This window comes from Triturus cristatus, chromosome 11 (assembly GCF_964204655.1).
Source record: "Triturus cristatus chromosome 11, aTriCri1.1, whole genome shotgun sequence".
NCBI lineage: Eukaryota > Metazoa > Chordata > Amphibia > Caudata > Salamandridae > Triturus > Triturus cristatus.
This window is the reverse complement of record NC_140594.1, coordinates 886286752-886301596: the sequence shown is the minus strand read 5'-3', so window position 1 is coordinate 886301596 and position 14845 is coordinate 886286752. Positions and strand designations below refer to the sequence as shown.

Sequence of the window (14845 nt, the reverse complement as noted above, 5' to 3'; positions counted from 1 at the left end):
ATAATTGGTTCTCATTGTAAAGCGCTTCAATACTTGTGTGTCAAGTTTGCACTATATAAAATTGTAAAAATGTAAATTAAAAGTAGCAAAGACGCAATGGACCCTTATGCAAGGAAGGAATCTTGTCTCCCCAAGGTTTGGTAGTGAAAACAACCCCACTTCAGCTGATGGTCTCTCAGACTCCTGGGCTCTGGTACAGCTGCACCTGCTGAACTGATGATACCTGCCACCCTGTTTAAAATCACAGTGATATATATGTGTGTCTGTGGCCCCTATGTAGCACGCAACCCTGCTTCCAGTCTTCGTCCACTAGGGAGCAGCAGAGGCTCTGCGCACTGGCCATAGAATTATCGCAGGCACAGCAGAGGGAAAATATGTCAGCCAGACTGCCCTTCCCTCCCGATCCACATTTAACAGGCCGGAGCATCACTTCCTGGTACCGTGAGGTGTTTCCAGCTCCGCCCCGAGTCGTGCAGCTGCCCTCGCAGTGGTTACTGGAAGCCACATTTAAAACACCCAGTGCAACGTGGGAGCGGAGCCCCCGCCCCCTCTCTCGGCACTGTGCGCTGCGGAGGAGGAGGTGGGGGAGGGAGGGAAGGATGGGTGGTTTGTCACGAACACACCAGCAGGTCGTGGAGAGACGAGACACCTTCCTGAGTGCATCCCTGCAGACGCACACGGCTCGCAGAGGGAGGCGACTGACGAGAGCTGGCCCAGCAGGCAGCTGCCTCACGTCACACACTGAGTCCTGGGTCTGTCCTGCCCGCTGGTGCTCACAACCCAGTGCGCAGAGAGCTCTCCCGGCCGGCTGTGCACAAGAAGCCGGTGCACAAAGAGCCGTCCGGACCTGCTGGTGCACAAGAAGCTGGTGCACAGAGAACCTTCCCTGCCTGCTGGTGCACACTCCCCGTGCACAAGACGCTAGTGCACAAATAACCTTCCCAGCCTGCTGCTGCACACAAGTCTAGTGCACGACGATCTTGCACAAAAGCCATTCCGATCTGCTGCACACCACTCAGGAGAAGTGTACTGGCAGAGACCTCATCCAACCTGCTGCACACACTCCTGAGAGGGGGTCGCTCCACACGAGAGGGGCACCTCCAGCTTGTACGCGTTTGTCCACATGCCACCCTTACAGTTCTAACCCAAGGAGAGACCAGTTATACCACAGAGAGCCGGGGCAGCCTGCGCCCACACCTGGGAAGGAAGCGCTTGACGGATCGAAGCACCTCCCGGCGCAAATCCCGGGAAGAGAGCGGCTGGCCAGGGCGAGCCGCTCCACTGCATATCCCGTTCAGGGGAGGTCTGGCCTGAGGGCCCCCCACCACCTCCAGCTCGGAGAAGGAGGCGCTTTGCCAGAGAAATATACTGGGGGTTACTAAGCGCTAGGGGCATGCCTTCCCCTCTGCCCCCAGCGAGCCCGTAGTCAGGTAATGTGCGATGCTGCCTTTGCTCCAGTGTTTCAGACCGCTCTGATTGTTATTGTGTTGGCTGTGTTTTTGATATATATATATATATATATTAAACATTCGTATTATCCCATCTTTCCCTCACATTCACCGTAGACAAATGTATTTTAGGACAGAACTTTTTTTAAAAAAAACATTACAGTCATTTCCTGTGGGGCCTCACCCCCAATCTAGACTCGGCACATCTGTATTTTAACCCAGCGATGAGCGAATCCACATGTTTCCTGTACACTCCATTCACGTCCAAATGAAAGAGCCATGGCTGGAGTCTGCGAGTCTTTACAGCCCAGTGCGTGTCTAGCGGCGTCAACCGCCTGTACATGTTAACCCTTTGCATCCCAAATTCCGTCCTAGGCTAGGTGCTCGAGCACCCTTAAAAATTGAGTAGCGCAAAAACAGTGTAATAGGAATATCAGCTATGTAAAGCGTATAGAAAACTAAGAAGTGGTCAACGGAGCGCTATATAAAAAAAGATTACTATTCGTATTAGTTGCGCATGCGCTGCTACACTTATGATCGAGGCGTCCTTGCCGAAAATGTCTGTACTCCTGACTTGAGTGTAAACCCTAAGTTTCCCCAAGACACGCTCCACTCTTGCAGAAAAGCTTTGTGGATTTTCACAATAGAGTTTTGCTCAGGATCACACATGGTTAACGGGGTGCCAACTTTAACCGAGTCTTCAGTTTCTAAGTTGTACAGTTTAGAAACCTGGACGGTGTGTCTCCCTTGGACGAAGTCGATCTTTATAATTTATTCATATTACCTAAGTCCCAGCTCCAATGTTAGTATATGTGCTGCCGAAGCGAACACACCTAAGTGTAGACTAGAAGAGAAAATGTGAGTTCTGGTTCTTTTGTTCACTTCTCATCTCGTAGACAAACAACCTAACACTGCGCGGCGAAGCACACTAAATATTGGGGCGCACCGCAAAATTGATGTTTTCTCTGTGTTTGCATGTATGGACCATATCTTTGTAATTTACTTAAGTGTGTCTTGAACTCTGGAAAATAAGGGGATGACATATGTTTATTGGCATCTAGATGTACAGAATAAGTTGTGTGTGCTCATTGTGGAGATGATATCACATTGTTAAAATGAATTATCTAATCATACGTAGATGTTTCGGAGAGTAAACTGCCCCCTCCCCCTAGGGGCTGCCACAAATGGGGGGCATTAGTGATTCACTCGCATTGTCATTCCTGTCCCTAGAGGGTGTCGTATTCCCTGAGTGCTGACGGCCCCTCGCACGCCAGGGGTGGATGGCCGTGTTTGTTGAGAGTCGGATTTCACCTACGTGAGAGATCAGGGTGGTAAGAGATGGCATGGTCCCCACAGAGACAGCTCCCATCCCTGACCGCCCCCACCCCTGGTCTGAGTGCAGCCAGAGCGTTGCAGGTACTGGTAGGAAGGGCACCACAGCACCTGAAACATCTTGAAGGGCATGGGGTGTGTAAGAATGTAATGTCACGTGGAAGGCATATTTTAAACTACACATTGCAATAATCTGAAATGATTTACTCGGTATATCACGTACTGACAAATCCCAAACAGGGCAGTTTTAGTAATTGCATTTATGTAGCGCTAAATTCCCCTGACAAGGCGTTGAAGCGCTGGACGAGATATACCATAGTTATTACAACTCCCTGGCTCTCTGAAAATCTGACAGGGCTGCCAACCAGACCTTTCTTGTTAGTTCTGCACGTCTAACTGCAGACGCAAAACTTCAAGCCCCAGAAGTAACGAGTGCGCCCCTGACAACTGCCCTGAGTCACGTGCACATCTGGGCCGAGAGCGGGGTTTTGCGTGACCCGGGTCTGTGAAACTCCTCGCGTGCCAGCGCGCGGAGCGCTGCAGTGGTGGAGAGCGAGGTGGCCTTGTGGCTCTTTTCGTGCGTGCGTGTGTGTGTGTTGAGAAAGAGAAGCGTGCATGTGAGCATGAAAGGATGGGTGTGTTCGGGAGACAGAGTGATACTGTGCAGAGCAGGGCTGGGTGTCGCGGGTGCGTGACCTCGGGCTTCTGCGTGCTCCGGAGGCGGCTGCGTGCTGGGAAACAAAAGCGTGGCACGTGAACCTCTCACGACAGCTGGGGAGCGCACAGAGCGCGAGCACACCAGAGCGTGACCGCACAGGGGATCTCTGGAGATGGGACGGCTGCGGGCCAAGAGTTCATCCCGGAAGTGAGCGTGTCTACTGTCCGCCCTCGAGTACTTTAGAGGAAATGAGAGCTTCGAGCTGGCCGTTTGTGAGGCTGTGTCGTGCCCCGTGGGGCGAGACTTGCGCCTGATGAGTGATAGTGGAGGTAAGTGGGTGTATATTGGCGTCACGTCCGTAAGGATATATGTGCTGGCACGGAACTGCTGTCTGTAAATGAGCCCGTATCGTTGTGCCTGTTTAATACTGGGGAAGTGGCTAGCATGTGTAAAGATCTGACTTTTAGTCTCTGCTTTGGAAGCTATGGTGTGATGCTGTGCCTTTAAAGTATATGTGCGTCAGCATGCCACAGTATAATTGTGTGTGTGTGTGTTTAAAAGGCATCTCACTGGTGTGTCTGTAAAGCAGTTTGTGATTGTGTGATGATAACATGTAGCAGAATCTTGTGTCTGTAACACATTGCATAATTGTGTGTCTCTATTGGATAGCATGACTGTGTTTTTAACAAAAAAAAAGGTTGTGCGTTTTTGCATTGGTAAAGTTGCGATGGTGTGTTTGGAAAGGGACAACACTACTTCTCACAGCTAAATGTGTTCTTCATCAGTGTAGAAGGCAAATGGCAGAGTCTCCAGATAGACAATAACTTGGGTAGAACCTTAGTTGCCTTGTGTACTCACACATGTAATGTGACTCAGTGTCTCTAGTAAATTATGTATTTTTTGTTGTAGATCATGGTGTGGTTGTGAGATTGTTTAGAGCAAAGGAAACTATATGTGAGATTGTAATGGGTAGATAGAGCCCCCCTTCCCAACCTGCAGCTGCTTCTATTGATAGTTCAAAGAGTTGTGAACCTTTAATGGAGATTTACAACATAATGGCACAAAAAATAGGTTCCCCCTGGTATTGAAAGAAAAAAAACATTGATACATTCCTGATGCACACTGCAGAGGACGTTGTGAACGTGCTACCCGTCTCTACCCCTGGTATGCCATATGAAAATGTTTTCACTCTGTCCCCTTAAGCCGTTCTCCTTTCATAATGCCTTTCTCACTGCTAGATCCACTGATGCGATAGCGTGTTTGTGAGATGGCAAAAAAATGTGCCCGGTGTGGCTAATGTGCTGTGTGTACTAACCTGAGGCAGGGCAAATGCCTGTAGGAAGATCACTGATGTCACAAGAGACGTCAGCGCAAGCCCTGCGGAACAGACCGGACCTGTTTGTATTTAATAAGCCGGGATGTTCTAGGGCTTAGATAGGGGACAGTGTCTTGGACTGAGCGAGACAGAAGGATTCTTATGACCTGCTGTGAGAGACGATTATGTGTCAGACAGGTTGTGTAACAGTGAGAAGGAGGATTTCATATGAGGCAGGGTGTGTGTAGGAGATGGGACTGGTGTTTGTAGCAGGGTGCGTGACAACGTTTGTTAGAGATCATTTGAATCTGTCACAAAAGGAAGGGATTTTACGTGAGAACTAGTATTCTTACAAATGCAGGATAACTGAAAAGGTAGACATTTGCATTCAGACCACCCTGTATACACAGAAATAATGTCGATGAGCTGCCATTTTGCCTGAGGATGTGACTTATGCAAACAAATGGGAAGCCACGTTTAAATACCTGTGTTGTGTGCTCTAAGCCTTGCAAAAGATTTGAAAATGTATGCAAACCATAATGAGAGAGCTTTGCATTTCTGTGAGTGAGTAAGAAAGTCTGGAAAGTGACCAATGACCAAAACCCAGGGTTGTGGAAAAGAAGTGCCGGTGTGTGGCCCGAGCTAATGCTATTCATACATCCGTTTTGTCGCTCTGTGTAAAGGATATTCTGGCCAAATCCAGTTCATGTCACGCCTCACATTATTTAATCAGTGCTCTTGGAGAAAACCAAAGCATTTGGATTCAGGATCTCAATGCCCAACTGTCTGTGGGCATGTTAGAAATTCACCTTGACCAAAAAGTCATCTTTCTGCCAGCAAAAACCTGGTCACCCACTGAACAATGGCAGATCAGGTTTGTTCATTGCTATTTTTTTTCTAACAATGACCATGGCATAATGACCAAGTTGCTTGTCTTCGGTGGCGCTCTTTCTGGTGGATACTCTAGCTAACTGCAGATTCCCCACCATGTCAATATTCGCCCAGGCATCAGACTGGATCCAGAAAACTCAAAAGCAGTACTCTGGAGCACTGGGAGGATGCATTGTGTGGCTCCGCACTGAGGTAGCTCCGGAAGTAAGGCCCAACGCCACTTATAAGTGCCACCGAGGTGCGCTAGCATCAGTTCCCTTCTATCCGCACCTTCATGTCTTGTTCTGATTAAGCACATAATGATATTTCTGGGAAAGTCTCTCACGTGGCTCTCACGGTCACATACCTGTATTATGTTATCATTGCCCTTTGTGTGTGTTTTGTGTTCCATCTGTGGAATTTCAACCTCGTCAGTTGCTGCTGACCGATCAGGAACCACCACATCCTTGCGCATGGAAATATTCGGTGAGGCTCGACTTTAAAAGTGTTATTGTCTTCACTTCACTTTTGTGACGAGGAGCCTGCAGAGGCACACAAGCTCTGTGGTTGATGGTGGACACACAAGTCTCCCTTGGCAGCCCGGCGTTTTCTTTGCACTATAGTAACTGAAAACACCAATGTGCAGATGACTGTTTAGGGCACGGGTACGATTGTATTGTCTTTCTAAAAGTTAGTGGCTGTTGCTCCTTCATAAATATTCTGCAGAAGGAAGTTCTGGGATGAGAGTACCATCATTGAAAAAGGGAAGGCTGTCTCTCATTTTGTTCCTGGCCCTGAACTCACAAGTAGCTTCTGATGAGCAGAAAGAAGTACACCAGTATTGTGACAGAACTGCAATTTTGTGTTTAGAAATGCTGTTGCAGGTCCAATATCAATCTTCAGGGCAATAGCTAACACTCTACAAAAGCTTCAGGTACCTGTGCGGAGCTCAACAGGTGATGGAAATTAGTTTGGAATTCCTTACATCCATATCTGGCCCAGTTAAAGAATTCTGAACAAGTTGAAATTTGTTCAGGAGATATATGGTCATGGCCTTGCATAATGAGTACACTAGTGTATCACACTTGTAACTGCTGAAGTTTTACCTTCTTAGCTGAAGAAGACGTAATATTCATAAGGATATGGTTTCTGGTGAAAACATGCGCCAGAGACAAAGCTATTTCAGTCTCCAGGGTCTGGGCTGCATAAGAGCAAATGGAGCAAACCCTCAGTTCCTCCCTCCGTTCTGATATGATCACAAGTTATTGCTGCCCTCAAACTCCATCACGTTTGATTTAACCGAGTTGAGAGTCAGCCAGTGACTGCCCATCAAGTCACAGGCCCCCAAAAGAATTAACACAAACCCACCTTGAAGTCATGCTGTCAATCAGTTCATTACATACGTGTCATCAGTGCAACACAAAAATGCAATTTACTGACCATGACATCCTAGATGGAAATATGAAAGAAGATGGATGACACTTAGTGAACTTGTGGTGCACCACATGGAATGCGGCTAGATTAGGGGAAAAAATGGCCGATCGTGGCTGAATGTGATTAACCCGACAAATACAATTGTATCAAAGACAGGTCTGAGACTATTTATCTTGTCTCTTTCAGTCACCTTGAGCAGGACAGGATACTCAACAATTTCAAAGGCACTTAATTGAGTAAAAAACAGTGCTGGGACTATATTGTCCTTTGTAAGCCTGAGTTAAGTGTGGTTCGAGCTCCACCATGCAAATCCCTTAGTGTGGTTGGAATCCAACCTGATTAGGATAGTGAAACAATTCACCAGCCTCACTCTAATCTCGCCAAGGAATGGACAAGCAACTGGACAGATTTTCAGGGTCTGTGGTTAGCTTTTTAAGTGCCAAGTGACCGCTTCTCTGATCAGACACACTTCCTGTAAATTGAGGTTGAAAACCTCCAGAAGAAATGGCAGGCCAGTAGCAGGCACGTTTTTTAGTAGATTGACCAGAATATGGGTGCAAGTGTGAGCCAGATTTCACCTTGACCATACATTTCGGCAGTGGGTCCAGTCTAAGAGTAGGATCTGGGATCAGCTGCATTTCATATTACAGCAAATAAAAGCAACTTTCTGAAGAATGAAAAGCAGTGTTTGGTCATGGAGCTGTTGTGCCTTGGTAATATACTTGGATGCAGCCTTGAAAACTGTTAGTCCCAAAAATAACTTGAAAGCTCTTCTTTTGTTTGTGTTCCAGTAGTTTTAAGTTTTCCGCATCTTATTCATTGTTTGCCTTAATCGAGACCTGTATGTAGTGCGTAGCAATTCATAGACGGTTAGTGTGGCCAGATTATTGTCGCCCACAAGCATTTTTCATTGGCTCATACTACAGATTGAAATCTAGGCAGACTGGGATCAAACCACCGTGCCAGCAAAATTGTCGTTCCTTTAATTTTTTAACTTTAACAGTGTGACAGAACTGAATCCTCAATCCTGTATCCAAAGATATCATAAGAGATGAGAATAAAGTTGCAAATTAAGGGACTAGTTCCCAAGTAGCGCAAAGTTGTGAGATTTATTTGCCCAATCTCTCAACCAAATTTTTGTTGGTTTTCCCGGCTACTGAGAAAATATAAGTGGAAGACTTGCAAAGGGATTAGTCACAGGATCCTGCCAAGTGTATTGATGAAGAATTTGAGCTGTGACAAGGACCTGTGGCAAACATCATGCCAGTTCTTGTCCAGCTGAATATGCATCTTCAGCCGGTGGAACCCCAGAGTTTCCCAAGTAGAAGCAGTTCTTTAATGTTGAGAAAAAGGAGGGATCCTCTCTTCAAAAATGCAGGCCTTCTTTCATCACTAATTGAGAAAAATGGATCACCGAAAGATTAAATCGGCTATGTTAGAGTTGAACCCAGCATTCTAGCCTGTGGTTATCCAATATAACATTATTCGCCATTGTTGAAGGAGACGTGGTAATTTACGGATACCACTTCTCCTGGCGTTCTAGCCTCTAATCTGGCCATAAGTGATAAGCTTGTGGGCTGAAGTGTCGTCTTGCTCAATGGTTGACTCGAGCCCTGCCTGAGTCAACTCTGTGAAAACTAAAAAGGCCAAATGCTTGTTGCGTCACAGGCCTGTTGGCGCGCATTGATGGACATATAGCCAGGCAGTGGCAGTGGTTCTGGTCCAGGGAAGACATGGCTTGGCAGTTCGGGCTGGATTGTTCCCATGAGGCACAGGCTCAGACTGATTTGCATATGGCCATGTCTGAACAGGGGTGGCGGAGTGAGCTAAAGAATGAAGATGGATTAAACTCAGATCAGTTGACTGGGGGTGAGTGTTTGATTGGTTCTGATGCTCCGTCCATCACCACCCCCTGTTGTACCGCTTTGTTCGCCATAAGTTGGCAGGGTATGCTCAGACGTGAGTCCCTTGCTCACTTTGCCACTGGATTCAAGCAAGCCTGGCTGAAGACGGCTGAAATGCCAGAAACCGGTCCTAGGAAGCTTGTTTCCGGTCCAGGGAAGGCATGGCTTGGCAGTTCGGGCTGGACTGTTCCCATGAGGCACAGGGTCAAACTGATTTGCATATGGCCATGTCTGAACTGGGGTGGCAGGATTGAGCTAAAGAATGATGATGGATTAAACCCAGATCTGTTGACTGGGGGTGAGTGCTTGCAATGTTCAACACTCCGCCCATCATCCCCTTTGGTTTTGCAGTGGTTGATGGACAGCATGGTTCCTTTGAAAGTCCCGTGACGCACTAGGTGGGGCAGTAAAAGGGAGAGATTAGTGTGTGTGACTAAAGCAAGACTTTTACATATCTTTGTGCATTTTTCCCTCTCCCTCCCCCACCACTGATAAATATACGCACTCAGACATTTTGAGTGCCCTCACGGTTTTTCTGTGCAATGTCTGCCTCTTTAAGGAGCGTCGGAAAATGCCTCCGCCTCCTGGTGCAGGAGGTATGTGACCTCCAGCGCTTCGTGCATATTTTCCTGCGCATTTCAGCCCCCTCGGAGCGTGAACGCCGTAAAGTGTGGTGCGTTAATTATGAGAGAGGAAAGCCCACTACATTCCTCTCTGGGCCACGCCCACGGCTCCTCCTCTTTAGTGCAAGAAATATGTGGCTTCAAAGCTGTGCCTGGCTTCCTGCACTCTGAGTGACCCCATCATCTTCGCGGAGTCTGTGTGTGAAAGGGCTTCACTGCTAGTAGCACATCAAAGCCCTGCACTTTGTAGGCCTCCTCGCTGCGAGTGTGAAAGGGGCACCGGGCGACCACCATACATTTCTGGCAGTTCTTTGTGTACCCACCGTCAGCACCCATCTAGCTCCCACCAGTCCTAGCACAAACTTCAAAGCACTCTGAACTTCACCCCTACCTTTAATTGACACTTGGGGGCTTTCCTTCTAAGATGAATGTGCACTTCAAGGTCCGGCGCACTTCTTTCTGTAGCTCATGCGCTCCCTTTGAGCGCCTCGAAGGCCATCTTTGTAGTGCGAGAAGCTTAGTGCTTTCAAAGACGTCTGCAGTGTTTTTTGTACATTGTCGGGCCTTAAATTCTAACCCTTTCAGCAGAAATCAAGAGCTCGGCTTTTTATGTGACTTCAAAGCGCTGCGCCGTCCCGTGTATCCCGAGGCCGTCAGTGGAAGGTCACACGCCTGCTGCTTTGTTTTTAGTATTCACCCGACAACATCACGCCTGCGTCTCTTTCTTTCAGTATATTTTAATTTTTATAAAACGTTCATGGATCATAGACTTTCTGGTTTGAAAGATAACTGATGTCTACCGCGGTCAGTTTGCTGTGCATTCCTTGTTTAACCCTTTATTTTGTACTGTAACACAAACAACTCTTACAATTCTTGCAGTGTTGACTTATTGGAACTACTGTTATCCACCTTTCGATAGACAACATCCCGCTCCGTGGGATCCCCTGTCATGGCCTCTACCCTTGCTAAACTCACTGAAACAACCCCTGTCAATTCCCTAAAAACTAGACCAAAACAAATGAAATAAAGAAAACAAAATAAGTAGGCATTCTGGTCTTCACAGGGGCAGTGCACGGGGTTCTTCTGTTAGTGTCAGACACTCATGCAAAAATATTGCAGCTGAAACAATGAAGAAAGAGGGTGCTAACGTGTTGTGTGAGACCCTTTGGGGTGACATGTTCAATAACTGAAGCCTGTCTCATGGGGATAGATGCATTGAGGACATGCATGGCTTCCGTATCCCTCTTTTCCCAGCCAACTGTTCATCACACCTTTCAGATGGAGAAACGTCACAAAAGTGAACAATTTTATATATAAGCTTGTTGGCATGAAATAGCACTCGTCGTTGCCTGATATACCGCTGTGCTTGTGAGATCTTGTAGAAGTGCTTGGGGATCCACTGGCCACCAACTGTGTGCACGTGGCGGTGCTGAAGAACGTACACTTTAGTAAAAAGTTGGAAGTTAGTAGCCTAAATTTGCTTTGTTTAACAACTTGTATGCCTGTTGAGGTCTACTAGAGGTGAATCACCTTATATGGGCGTGTTGTTTGCATTTGTCTGCATATGTTTGAAAGTTTAATTCTTTGATTTTGCTCCCCCACAGGTTCATTCTACGCAGCTGTGGATTTGTAGCGTCATGGCGGAAAGCTTGCACCTGATGGCATCGGAGTCAGCAGCCACCTGCATCAGCACAACTCCCTGTGCAGTGATGAAGTGCACCCAGGTTGCGGATGGCGCATTCCCCCAGCAGCGGAGATTGGTCGAGAAGATCCCACCCGTGAAGCCCTGCTTTAAAAAGAAGCAAGCCCAAGCACGGCTGGACAAGGAGACCCTTCGGGCTTTAGAACCATTCTTTAAAAGCTTGTTAGGAGCCGGTTCACTTGATGGGGTGTTTGTGCCCAGGAGCCAGGGCACAAGTCCTAACAATTTATGTGAACCAGTTGGGAAAAAGGGATCCCCTTGCCCACAAACTAGTGCAGTGATCTCTGGGCCTCCAGGCCTCGGGTCCCTGGTAGACCCCCTATCGTCTGTGTTGCAGGAACAGGACTCCTCAAATAACCAGTGTGGCCTCATTGAGTCTTCTGACCAAGTGTTTCAGGCCGAAACGCCTGATGCGACTGCTGCTAGTGCTACCAATGCTCCTTTTCAAGATGCCCACTTGCCAATGAGCCCAACGAATGCTGCCAGTTCATTCTGCCCAGACAAGACTACAGCCAGTTGCACAGCGGGACTGTTCCAAGATGGCAGCTGCCTGGGACCATGCAGTTTAACCCACAGTACTAACACAAACACTGGACTATTCCAAGGCCAAACAGAGGAGGCTTCCCTTCTGCTTCTTTTTGAGCTTCTGAACCAACTGCAGTATCACATCCATCAGGAGGATGGCATAGAAATCTGTGTGGCTTTCCTTGAGGGGACTTGTTTCCATGGGAGGGACTGCCCAAGGCACCACACCGTGCTCCCCTACCACTGGCAGGTCAAAAGTAGATCCACCGGCGCCTGGCAGAGCGTGAACGACGACTCACATGAGCACCTGGAGCGACTCTACTGCAACCCAGACAGCGACAGGATCAAGCTGAAATATCAGTAAGTACCCTCTCCGTCCTGTCTACGTGATGAACAGCCTGTACAGCATCCCCTCTCAGCACTCGCCACTCAATCACAGACTCTCCCATTGCCTACACAGATACATTTTTCAAATAGAACAGAACGTGCTTGATCCAGGCAGAACAATCCTCTTATTTTTCCCTACATTATATTTAGCATCACTATGAATGATTCTGGCATGCTCGGCTTATGGCCGGTGTTAAAGACACCGTGGATGAATCTGCTGTAAAGTTCATCTGTATGTGCTCCTTTTTTTTGTTTAACTAGCATGTGCAGAGCACACTCCGGGTGGTTATGAGAGGCCTAAGCCCTTTCACAGACTATTATTAATTTATTTGAGTGTTTTATATTGAGCACAATGCAACCTTTCCCTCCTATCCAAGAGCTGTGGATGCAAAGATAGGAAACAAGGACTGATCATTAATACATTTGGAACTCTAATGGCCTGACTTGAAGATTGGCAGGTGGCCCGCCGACCGTCAGGGCTTTAGAGGACGTTACGTCCACTACCCTGATGGACTACTGCCATCATATTTATAGGTCATTGTCGGCTCTGCTTGTCTCTCAAAGCGGGAGTTTGTTTTTGAAAAACAAAAAACGAATGATGCCCACACTCTTGGAGTTTTCCCAGGGTGTTAAGGTTCTTTTTTTTTTCTCTTTCTCAACGGTTCTGCCAGATGCACTTCTTGGCAGTGACGGGCAGGGAAGAAAAAACACAACAATCCACTCAAAACAGGGTGGACGGTCTCATGGCCTTACTCCGAAGGGCCCTACTCTGTCGGCCCATCAGAGTGAGTTTCCCAACAGGGAAGCAGGGGAGCAATACCATTGGAAGACAGGGCGGGTAGGGGGTTTAGCGGGCAGGGTATTCCGCCACCTTTCTGACCGAATACCCTTTCCGCAAACTATAAATCATGCCCTATATGCTTAAGTGGATAGTATAGTCTCAGGCTTGTCTGGCCATGACACACAGCAGGTTATCGGAGACAAATATTGCTGTTGCGGGTAGTGGAGATATAAGGTGGACTCAATTATTAAGTGGGCCAAGTTTCTTTCAACAAGCGGCCTCCGGAGTTCCTCGTTGCGTCTTTAGGAAATTGTATTTTCAATAGTTTCCCAAAGAATGCATACTTGGATTTACCCTTTTTGCGAGAGGAGCTTAGAAATTTGTACTACAAGGGTTATGACCCTACTTTGCAGCCTACCCTGAGTTATATCCTTTTGAGTGTTGGCTTGCAAGAGGTTAGCATGAAGCTTGATTGGGGGTTCCTTCTTAAGGTATACTTTACTATCTAATTCTGCACATATCCTGGGCCAGAACCTCTGAGTATGACGAGCATGGTGATTAGAATATTTGATTTTAATACTAGGCACCACTGGGAGCCAGTGGAGTGCTTTTGGTGTAGGGCCGATGTGACCCTGCTTATTCCAGTACAGAGCGGACCTTGGTGCATGGTGTGTGTGCATTGGCATCTGTCGATGCAGCTCTCAGATGGGTGCATGTATATCCTGCTGTAGTGGTCTTTGGGTGGACATCACATTCCGGAACCTGTCTCCAGCCCTGAGCCTTTCATCTAATAATCAATGATTTCAGGTATGTTTGTCTATTTTGTTCAATTGAAGCAAAATAAGACTACAAAAATCAGAATATCACACAGAAAATCTCCACCTAGAAATCTCATGTTGGGAACGGTGCCCCACCCCTTTAAGAGGAAGACTTTCCTTTGCTCATTGCTGACAATTTGTATCAGCTGGGACAGATTGCATAGATTGTACCTGTATGTCCTCAAGTTTGCTCTGATTTTGGGATTACATGTTGCAGGGGAGCCACTGCAGAGTTTCACTGATGTTAACAAGGCATTTGGACTGATATAAAATGTGTAATGAATTGTTGCACTGGCCAGTCGGGCCAGGGTTGACTTTTTGAGAGTTCTAATGTTAATGCACAGGCACCAGTACAGTCGATTCAGTCAGGAATTGTTAGTGCCAAATTCTGCTCTCCCCTATGCAGTCTACCATTAAGGACTGTTTAGTCACCAGAAGTAAACGTAATGCTCTCAAAGACATATGGGCTCTGCCCTCTCAAAGTCAGCAGACATTGGTATCTTAAAATAGCACATACATTATACAGTCCTTTAACAAAAAATAGCAAGTAATGTTAAAGCACATTCTTTATTTTTGAAACATTGTTTTTCGGAGGATCGCAAGTCAAGTGGCACTAAAGCTTGCAGTAAAATGTGACCTGCCATGATTTCTGTGGTTATTTCACTAGCTGTGCATGTTGTGCTCTGATTTTGAACTGGTGGTAGTCATTTGGCATCCATTATTTTATAGTTTTCTATTTAATTTGACATATGCATGTAGGTTCCCTTTTCAGATCTTACCTGAAACAGAGCATGCGCTGTTGTGTTGTGTGCAAGACATTTTGTTTACTAAAAGGGGCTTGAAGTATGCTCATTGCTTACCATTCATTGGCTTCATTGTCACTCAAAGTTGCTGCCTCCTAATTGGCCAGGGCATGCCAGATTCACTTCCTCTACTTTTGTTTCTCTCTTGCATGGATCAAGTACTGATTGCTTCATTTTGTTTAGTGTTCTTCCACTAATCGTGCTGCGATCGAGGTACTATTCTTTTTCTTCCTTTGTTCCCTATC

At 46.9% G+C, this 14845-nt stretch overlaps 1 protein-coding gene across 2 annotated transcripts in view; it reads left to right on the top strand.

The window, feature by feature from the left end:
- The first annotated feature begins 406 nt into the window (after positions 1-406).
- TIPARP (TCDD inducible poly(ADP-ribose) polymerase) overlaps positions 407-14845 on the top strand; it is a 70999-nt gene continuing 56560 nt past the window's right edge. Inside the window, exons 1-2 of one of the 2 annotated variants that reach the window (XM_085634765.1) lie at positions 407-1430; positions 11189-12171. In XM_085634765.1, the coding sequence (XP_085490891.1) occupies positions 11222-12171 (950 nt within the window). In that variant the 5' untranslated portion in view covers positions 407-1430; positions 11189-11221. Of the gene's footprint in view, positions 1431-3445; positions 3768-11188; positions 12172-14845 lie in introns of those variants that run through there. The other variant, XM_085634766.1, reaches the window with a different exon arrangement.